Source organism: Dipodomys ordii, unplaced genomic scaffold, assembly GCF_000151885.1.
Source record: "Dipodomys ordii isolate 6190 unplaced genomic scaffold, Dord_2.0 Scaffold205, whole genome shotgun sequence".
Taxonomy (NCBI): domain Eukaryota; kingdom Metazoa; phylum Chordata; class Mammalia; order Rodentia; family Heteromyidae; genus Dipodomys; species Dipodomys ordii.
This window is the reverse complement of record NW_012267421.1, coordinates 1,001,015-1,011,411: the sequence shown is the minus strand read 5'-3', so window position 1 is coordinate 1,011,411 and position 10,397 is coordinate 1,001,015. Positions and strand designations below refer to the sequence as shown.

The following is a 10,397-nucleotide window of genomic DNA, read 5'->3' as shown; positions in this document are numbered from 1 at the left end:
TGGAGTCTTTTGAGGAACCTCCATACTGCTTTCCAAAGTGGTTGAACAAGTTTACACTCCCACCAACAATGCAGTAAGGTTCCCTTCTGTCCACATCCTCTCCAGCATCTGTTGTTATTAGAGTTCTTGATTCTAGCCATTCTAACTGGGGTGAGGTGGTATCTCAATATTGTTTTTATTTGCCTTTCTTTTATTATGCCCAGACTTTGGAAGGCCATAACTAGAAAAAAATGTTTTATGAAATGTTCTAAGGGACAAGATCATCCACTTAGCAACTGCTTCACCATCTGAGGCACCTCCAGAAGCCAGCGGTTGAACATTATCATTTATTCATGACACAATTTTCTCAACTGGGCAGGCCTTACTAATCTATTGCACAGATAGATGCAAGCATCACATCTGGGCAGGCATTACTAACCCATCGAGGCACACTTGCTAATGAAATCCAAGTCAGAGCTTCTCAGACTCACACAACCACTGCCAACTGATGGAAGTGCTACATGGTAGAAAGCCGGTTTGCCACCTTACTACCCTTGGCATACATACAGCAGAGATTTTAGATAGGCCATTGTGGGCTTCTTGGAACGCAAAGATGAATGTGTATGATCAGCCAAGGTTCTAGCCCTGTGGCCACCATGGATTTCTCAAAATGTCAGAGAGGAAATGGTCCATTTTCAGATGTGGATGAGAAGTATTAGTTCAGCCTTGCTGGGTTTTCACAAACCCAAGCCCTGAAAAAAAAATCAATTCATCCAGAAAAAAAAAATCTGGTGATTCAGGGTCTTGCGCCTTTGCCCACCACTTCTTAGTGGATTGTGTCTACACACAACTAGTAGGCATTCTCTAGGCCCCACCCCTCTCTCACCTATGTGGTGAGGTGCCATCTGGTTGCTAGGAAACAAAAGGCCTCCTCCCTCTAAGAGGAAAGGAAGTTCCAAAGCCAGCATCATTTGTAAGGAACAGCCTCACAGACCTGGTTTGGTCCCAGTGGGGTTTGTCCTATCTGATGGTACCCCAGAAAGCCTTGAAGCTTTAGCAGCAGCTGAGTGAAGGACCTTTTGGTCCTCCAACATCCAGCTAGCTCCCAGCTAGGCCCACAACTAGGGATGAGAGCTCCTTACCAGATAAACAAATACAGCTTTGACATTCTTTCCTGGACCCCTCGCCTCCTTCTTTCTGATCTTGTTGAACATGGCACAGATGTGTATCTACAACCAAAGCATTCAGACATGTAGGTCCTCTATGCTGCCAAACTTGGATTTCAGAGAAAACCAAGCCAAGAAAACAAATGAACAAAAAATCCAGCCCAGCACCAGTGGCTCATGCCTATCATCCTAGCTACTTAGGAGGGTGAGATGAAAATCCTGTTCGAAGCCAGCCTGAACAGGAAAGTTTGTGAAAATCTTATATCCAATAAAATACCAAAAAATCCAGAAGTAGAGCTGTGGCTCAAGTGGTAGAGTACCCAGGCCCTTAATTCAAGCCCCAGGACCAGCAACAACAACAACAAGAAAAAAGCATAAAAAGCAAACCGACAATACATTTTAAGCTTACAAGTTAAGCCTGGGTTTATGATAAAAGTATTAAAATTAACTAGGTTCCTGGCCTGCTTTCTGCTTTCCCTGGGCTCCCTAGGTCCCAGCACCTACACTACCCGCACAGTCTCTGAAACTGAGGTTGATCACCCTGGAGGCCAGAGGGCTTCTGGGACTGAAGCTGATTACTGTGGAGGACGCAATTGTACTTCCAGCACTGTGCCGAGACTCTTGCACAGGATAGTGAATATGATTCGTCCTTGCTTGTTGAAAAGACTTTTTTCCCTCCAGAGTGCTAGTTTGTAAGGTAAACTTCCTGGAGGCTGAGATGAGCATATCAGGGTCAAATATTGCTTTCCTGACCTGTTTTCAAAATGATCAGAGTGGAGCAGCCCAGGTGGTGAGCCACAATGAGCCAAGTCTGCAGAGATGAGAGATCCTAGGTCCTACCTTAAAGCCCAGAAGACGCACATCCTTTCTTGGATGTTCTCAGGGAAGACCTGCTGCAGGTTCCATATTCTCCAATGTTCTGGTCTTTGTGCAGTCTGCTTTCACTCATTAGCAATCACCTGCCTGGTTCCCAGAAGCTCCTGACTGTTACCGCACCTGAGTCTGTTACCTCTGATCAGATCAAGAATCTGAGGGGGGGCTGAGAAGGTGGCTCAGTGGTAGAGCGCTTGCCTTGCATGCATGAGGCCCTGGGTTCAATTCCTCAGCACCACATAAGCAAAAAGAAAAAAGCTGGAAGTAGCGCTGTGGCTCAAGTGGTAGAGCGCTAGTCTTGAGCTGAAGAACTGAGGGACAGCGCCCAGGCCCAGAGTTCAGGCCCCATGACCGGACCTCCCCCCCCCCAAAAAAAAGAATCTGAGGGATAGAACACATACCTCTTCTGTCACTCTGGGCTTCTAGAAGCTTCTGCTGGTTCCAGGCATGGAGTGTGAATCCCGACTCTTAGGGGATAAAAATCCACCATGCAAACCCTGCCAGTGGATGCCTATCTCCACGCTGCATTCTCTAACTGCCTGGCTCAGACATTTCTCCCCCTTTTTTACATCTAGAATATTCTTCTTAGATGTCAATACCAGAGTTCCTATCTCTCTCTGTCTTAAGAGAGAGAGACAATGCTTGATAAGAAATGTACTCATTATCTTGCCCATGTAATTGTAACCCCTCTGTACAGTATTTTCACAATAAAAAATAAATAGAGAGAGAGATTAAATCTTGCTCTCCTCAAGTTTTCTAGGATGGGTTTGGGGCAGGGGTAGGGGTGGGGGGCTGAAAATGAGGACAGAAAGATCCAGCTTGTTTCCATTCTGTGATCTTAGCCCAGAGCCCTTGCCTGGCCAGGTGGACTTATGCCATCTGAGATGGCAGATCCCGCACTCAGCCCCACACTTAACCCCACAGAATGCACTATTGAAGAAGATGTAGTTAGATATGCAGAAGGCACTAATTAGCACCTTTATTGGCTTTGAAAGCATTTTTTATTTTGGTTTTCCTAAGCATTTCTGACTGATTCATGGAAGACATTTGGTTCTTTGGAATATCATCCAATAAACTAATCAAGTTACATTTCACAGGGCTCTGAAATAATAGCATTCTGCTGCTTTCTGAATGTTTAACTCCTGCATGACCAGGGCACTGAGTAAAGACAACTAACAGTGTGTGTTCCTCTCTTTTGGCAAATTCTTAACTCACACCTTTAGAAAAAAGAGGCTTATCTTCAGCCTGATACTCATACTCAAAACTTCAAAGCTAATTGGAAAGCTCTGCTCCTCTCCCTGACTCCCATAATATTTATGCTGTGGACTTTTGTTTTGCCTTCCACCCCAGGGCCAGTCTTTATCAGTTCAATTCCATGGCCATAATAATTCTTTACAAGTGAGCCCCTTGTTTCTGAGCTCAAGTGAATCTTCTAGGGTCCGCCTCTCCCCCCTCCTCACTGAACACAGTGCAGTGATTAGTGACTTCAGCAGCCTGCACCTACAGCCAATATCAGCTCCCATTCTCAGCACCCAGGACTCCCATTCCCATGGGAAACATGGCCTCTACATTCTACTCCTCCCAAACACCCTGCTAGGACTTAGCCATTCAACCCCCAATATGGGGTGACTCACTTATGACACTCATTCCTACTGCATTGGACATGGTCCCTCTGATCAGACCTTTAGAATCAGACCACATCTTAGATAACAGACAAATTCCCATACCTCTCTAGTCTCACTTTCTGGGTACTTTCCTACACACCTTTAGGTTTCTTCTCATTTCTGTGCTTTTGTTTAAACTCTTAAGACTCCCACCAAACTGAATTTTCTGGCTTTGCCTTGGTTTCCCTTTTCACTGACCAGCTCAGGCCTTCCTTCTCTAAGCACCTCTCGGAGTGTGACCACCTTATCTGAACATACTAGGTTTCATTAGGATCCTTCTGCTGATCAGCTCTGAGGCCATCAGGAGCTTAGTGACAGCTTCTACTTTGTGTAGGCTGTAACTGTGTCACTGTGTCAGGGAGAAGCCTCAGATCCTCAGCCTGGGCCACATGAGGTATTTAGAAGAGAAAGTGCATCCCAGAGTCCATGTAAGGCAGAAACTCCTGGAGAATATGGGACCATAGGAGCGAAAGACTTTAAGACAGAAGAAAATGGATGAAGAACCAAGACTGTGAAGTGAGGAGATGGCCAGGGAGGTCTTGCAGGAAATTCAGTGTAGGTAGTAGGTAATGATCAAACCAGGATGATCACAAAGGTCAGGATGCCATTTCTGAGAGCCAGGGTCTCATTCTACATCTCCTCTTCTGTACCTTCACATACAACAGTGCTTTGCTGCAAGTACTCCTCCTGGATAAGCTTCAAGGGAGCACTATGTTTAGTTGGATTTATTCTGACCTTTTCTAATAATATAGACCACAGAATGTAGAAATTGATTTTCTGCATTCTTAATCATTTAACAAATTCTTTCTGGAAAGAAATCATTTTACTCCTCTGGGAACCTCCCTGAGGACTGGAGAAGAAATATTTAAATATCAAAAAGGACAAATTAATTAACCAAGGAGCAAGCAGCTCCAAGAGTAACTCTGACAAAAGCCAGCCTTCTGTTCTAGGAGCTAGTTGTAGCTTTGGCACCCGCAGCGATACTTGAATGTGTTGTTAAACTTGTCCCAGAGATGTGGGGGAACATACCTGTAATCTCAGCTACTCAAGAAGAGGAAGAAGTAGTAGTAGAAGAACTGTGATACAACTCTAACCTGGCCAGAAAAGCATGAGACCCTGCCAGAAACACAAATGAAAAACAAAGGGACTGAGGGCATAGCTCAAATGTCACAGTGACACCCCAGCAAGCATGTAACCTGAGTCAATCCCTATACTTCCAAGATCAAAAGAGACATAAACAAGTGGGGGCTGCCCACTTGAAGTGCTATTATAATGACAATATGCAATCACAATCAAGAGTGTTCTGATGTCTAAATTATTATCTAGTGGCGGCCATGAGTTTGCCACAAACAAGATACTCTCTATGAGCTTTGCTTTTTAATTTAAATTTAATTTTAATTTTTGTTTTTAGCAGTGCAGGGGTTTGGGCTTTGGGTCCTGCAATTACTGGCACTTCAGCTAGGCTTCCAGCTCCTTTTATTTGGGTTGTTTTCCAGAATAGAGTGTTGTTGTATTTTTGTCCATGCCAGCCTTAGATTGCAGTCCTCTACCTATACCTCTTGTGTAGCTGGGATTACAACTGTATGCCACGGTTCCAGGTTTACCTGCTGAGATTGGGGGCTCACTAACATTTTACCCAGACTGGCCTTGAATTATGGTATTATCCATCTCTGTTTCCAGAGAAGCTAGGATTAAAGGCATGTGCCTTTTGGGTGGGATTTCTTTTTTTTTTTTGTTAGTCAGTTTTGGGGCTTGAACTCTGGGTCTGGGCGCTGTCCCTTACCTCAGCTCTTCAGCTCTAGACTAGCGCTTTACCACTTGAGCCACAGCGCTACTTCCAGCTTTTTCTGCTTATGTGGTGCTGAGGAATCAAACCCAGGGCCTCATGCATGCAAGGCAAGCACTCTACCACTGAGCCACCTTCCTAGCCCCTTGGTAGGATTTCTTATACTCAGCTTCAATGTGGAATCCGACAGGAAGAATAGACATGAGTATGTTCACAAATTCTACAAGAAGCAGCACCATAAGGCTTCACAGGCAGCAATGGGAGATCCTGGAGGTGCAAAGGAGTGGGATGCTCAAGTATTGACTGAGATTGTCTCTGTGGCAGCAGTAAGAGGATTGTGCAGAATCTGCAGTGGGCAGCATCTCTTTCATAAAAATACTTACAGCCTTCCATGGCCCCCAGAAAGACAAGGAAAGGATTTTGCATTACCAAGATGGTAACCATAGCATGTCCCCACAGCAAAAGAGTAAAGTTAAGGAAAGTTCTTTCCTGCCACCCATGCTTGGCTCACAGAATTAAGAAAGAAACAGAGATGCTGTTCGGGCAGCTGGTTCACACCAGCACACACACTGTCATGGGAAGGGCATGAGCTTCTGGTAGAAAAGAAGCATGGACTTTGAAAACAGACACACTTGAACTCAAACCCTGTTTCCAGGCAGTAATGGCTTGTGACTTTAGGCAAATTCTGTAATCTTTCTAAATATCAATTTCCACCATGCTTAATGACATTATCATACAATGGATTCTTTTTATATGCAATAGCCTTTGATAAGTAATGATTACTAATTATAATATTTGTATTATTATCACTTTTGAATCCGAAAAGTATGCAGAGAAGAACCTAATGAGCCTTAAGAAAGCACAGTAAGCACAGAAATCTCCAGTTGGTAAGCATTGGTTTCTCAATCAACAATTTTGTACAAGTTTGGGTTATTATTTATGTATTTGGAGGCCCTGGGCTTGAACTCAGAGCCTTTGCTAGGCAGGTGCTCCACCATCTGTGCCCCACCACTCCCAGACCTACAGTTCTGATCATTTTAAATTTCTGAAATCAGAGTACCATAACTACCATGGCTTTCTACATGAATGATTTGATGGTTTTTTTCAGCTTTAGTGAGGTATAATTGGCAAATAAAATTTTTTATCTGTTCAAGGTATACAACACGATCTGATATACATTACAAAATGATTATCATGATCAAGCTAATTAACATATTCATCAACTTACATAATTACTTTTTCTGATGCAGGAATATTTAACATCTATTCTCTTAGCAAATTTCATGTAAATAATACAGTATTGTTAACTATGAGCACTGTGCTATACTGTGGTGTTCATGACTTATCAAGTTTGGGTCTACTGGCCAACCTGAGGTTATCTTTTTGAAAGACCCAGATGTGACCACTCTGCATCTCCATAAACACTTGATGGACATTGGAAATTGGGGTTATCTCCTCTTGGAAAGTGTACATTCAGAAGGACTATGTGGTCCCAGAGAACGGGACCACATGAGTAAGATGACAGAGAGAGAGAAGAGCCTGGGGCTCACCCCTGGATCATGCTCAGAATTTTCCACCAGAGAGGCTGGTACAAGGCTTTCCTTTCTGAGCTTCCATTCATGTTATTCCATAACATGGAACATATCAGTTTGTTATGATGGGTGGCTGAATATCCAGACACTCCTGAACACCAGTCTCGGCTCCCTTATCTACTAGTGGGACTACACTGGGCAAGTGACTTAGCCTTCTGGAACCTCATCTCCCTCCTTGTAAGATTTGATCATGAAAATAGAGACCTCAGAGGCTGGTTTTGCCACCAAGGTTTAGGAGCCTTACCTAACATGAGAGTGATGAACCAGGTGTAAAGTGCTAGCTTAATAAAACAAAAATGGACCGTGGGAATTAAAGTCCATGAATCACCATAAAAGTCCAAGACAGTCCCTTGGCAATCATAAGAGGACCCTGAAGTCATTGTATCTGAGCACAGTTCAAGGTATTGAGCCTCTTTCTATGGATGAAAATCGGGTGCTTGTTAGTTCACTGCAAGGTGATGAATGAAGAAACTGGGCCCAGGGACCTTCTTCTTGGAGCCCACCACCGCCAAATATCTTCTTCGAATCTCAGACTATGGCCTCATTTAAAAATACAGGTTTTCCAGGTCTATCAATAAAGATGAGGTCATACTGGATTAAGATGAGTCCTAAATCCAAGGACTGGTTCTCTATAAATATGTATCTTGTAGTCAATGCTGCCTTTCACTCACAACCACCAGCTCTGATTTTATCTGCCGGCGTCCTACTTATAAAACAAGTGCGTTTTATAATTAAGGAATCATCAGTTCTATAGAGTATGGTATTTCAGTGAATGAAGATGGAATCCTTGAAAATTGTCCTTAAATTTCTTTTCTGTTCTATGCTATTCTTACCAAATTTCAGTGAGACAGCTGAGATACATTTTTCTCCCCAGAAAGGCTTGTACTGTTTGCCTTAGGATTCAGTCATTTGTTCAAATATATCATTAGAACAAATATATCATTAGACAGAAGACAAGTGCAATTCTGAGACTGAACGCTAGAGAGAAACTAGATTTAGAAACTGTATTCAAGTACAACATTGTATATGGGAAGCTAAATCATTTCATTTCCATAATTATATCTTTGCAAATGCTTTCACAGAACCCAGGGAGTTTCTGCTACATGTTGAGAATATTGAGTAGTAGGAAGACCCTTGGCTTTGGCCCAAACCTATTTCTAGGGGAAACCCCTGAGTTCCAAGCTTACAAATGAAAGAAGTGAAGTTGGACCCACTTCCGGGAGCCTCTACTAACCCTTCCTTGAAGAAGACTGGTTCTAAGGCAGACAGTCACTGTACTCATCACACATAAACCTACTCAGCACACATAAATCTACTCAGCTCCACAAAGCAGAGCTCCTCTGGGCTGTCTGGTCTTACCAGTGGGGTCGATGACTTGCTGGATATGTTCATTTACAGAGACACTAGAAGAGAAACAAAAGGATTGCGAGTCACACAATGTGTGTAAATAAATTATACTCATTTGTTTTTTTTAAACAACTCATGAGTGCATACAGAGTTAGATTTTTATTAAGAGAGGACTTCTGGGAATCAACAAATAGCCAAGGATGAATCAGTAGTCTATTTTGTACTATTAGATGTCTATCTAGGTTTTGCAATAATAAGGTAAATTAAGTTTCCAATTATTGTGAAAACCTCCAGGCATCCTATTTGCCATGGTTTCCGTGGATCTTTGTAAGAGAAATAGGCAAGGAACAGGGAAACACTTACAAGAATCCAGAGTCCAGCCACTGCTGGATGTTCTCCTGTTTGAAATCTTCTGCAAATGAAGAAGAGACAGACCTGTTAGTCAAAGCCCGGGCAGCCACGAGCCTCCACACCACCACTCTGTCACCCTCTTAGCTACTACAGTCAGTCACATGTTTCTATAAGCGAATTCATCTTCTGCCTGATGGCACAGCCTCCTGCTTTCCACAATCAGCCTTTCCTGGGAACAGAGTGCAAACTTGCCAAAAGAGTGCAACTTTGGAAGAAGAGAGGGAGAGAGAGAGAGAGAGAGAGAGAAATGATAAAGAGATTGGAAGCAAATCAGTGAAGAGTGAGAGATACAGGATAATTGTAAATTACCTGGTGTGAATACAAAGGGTAGAAAAGCATATGAGAGTTTTATCTTTCTCTTGTTGGATGTAAATCACCCCAGAGTCTCTCCTTATTGAATCCCGACATTTACCTAAGGCAGCCAGCCAGGGTTGTTTATTTGCAAGGAGTTCTCTGCCAGGTTAGAAACCACATTTGCATTCATTCCAGGGACAAATCACACTGCAGTCCCCCATTGCCAAGGGCATTCTGTGTTAGCAAGGCTCCAGTCTTTTAAGGTGGATCTCTCGTACTGGTTGAGCAAATTGTCATCAGGACAGGAAGGATAAAAGCAGTATTTCCTGGGACATGTTTGTTCTGATGGCTCCCATCCAGCTGGGGGGACATTAGCTTTATGAAGCAATGGGGTTAGCCCCCACACACTGCCAGGTGAACCAGCACAGCCAGAGGCCCTGGGAGACACTGGTGATTCTCCAGTCAAGGTACAAGGAAAGGGTGAAATCAATTGGAGTAGAGTCTACAAGGGAAAGCCATCTAATTGTGTTGAGTGGTGGGGAGAATAAGTCCTTTCTTACTTACAATTCTTTAATTACAAAAAAGATGTTCTCTGTTCCATGCCAGACCAAAAGCATCTCTCAATAAAATGATATTCTAGAAGAAGGCTTATGCAGCTTTAAGGTCCTGAGGACCTTGGAAAAGACCAGAACCCATACCTTCTTGTCTCTATGGTGGAAGTTCTGGGTTGTGTGTCTGTGGGAATGGTAAGTGACCTTTCATAGAATGTCTAACATCGTGCCAGGAGCACTGATATTTTCCAACTCAAATCCTTGTTGCAAAAACTCCACCCTAGCTAAAACCTTGCATACTCCCCACGCACAGTAGGACATTTTTCAAAAAGCTCCACTGTCCCTTCTCACCTAGCAGGGGGACGCTGACCATCTGGCTCTCCTCCTCAGAGCCAAGAGCCGACTGTCCATCCAGAGGCATCCATGCTGTCTTGGTGTGCCTCAGGATCTCTCTCTTGCTCTTTTCCTGGCTTTCTTGAGGGTTGTCAGATCCTTGTGACTTCTCCGCCATCATTAGAGAGGAATTCTGCAAAGTGACTTAAAGCACACCAACAAATCAGACACCATGAGCTCAGCTTTTACACTTGGCTCCAATGCTTGGAATCATGTGAACAACCAGAATTTCCATCTCACAAATGAGCAATGCAGTCTAACTGTCTCACAGGGGCCCAGCTTGCCCACCTGAGCTGAGCTCTGTTCTCTGGTGGAAGATTTTTCTCTCCACCAACAAGCAG

At 43.6% G+C, this 10,397-nt stretch overlaps 1 protein-coding gene across 1 annotated transcript in view; it reads right to left on the bottom strand.

The window, feature by feature from the left end:
• Positions 1-10,177, bottom strand: part of Ccdc129 (coiled-coil domain containing 129) — a 67,387-nt gene extending 57,210 nt beyond the window's left edge. The window contains exons 1-3 of the mRNA XM_013035129.1: positions 10,015-10,177; positions 8,771-8,819; positions 8,420-8,463 (exon numbers count right to left, since the gene is read on the bottom strand). Coding sequence (XP_012890583.1) covers positions 8,420-8,463; positions 8,771-8,819; positions 10,015-10,177 — 256 coding nt within the window. The remainder of the gene's footprint in view (positions 1-8,419; positions 8,464-8,770; positions 8,820-10,014) is intronic.
• Between the last annotated feature and the right edge of the window lie 220 nt (positions 10,178-10,397).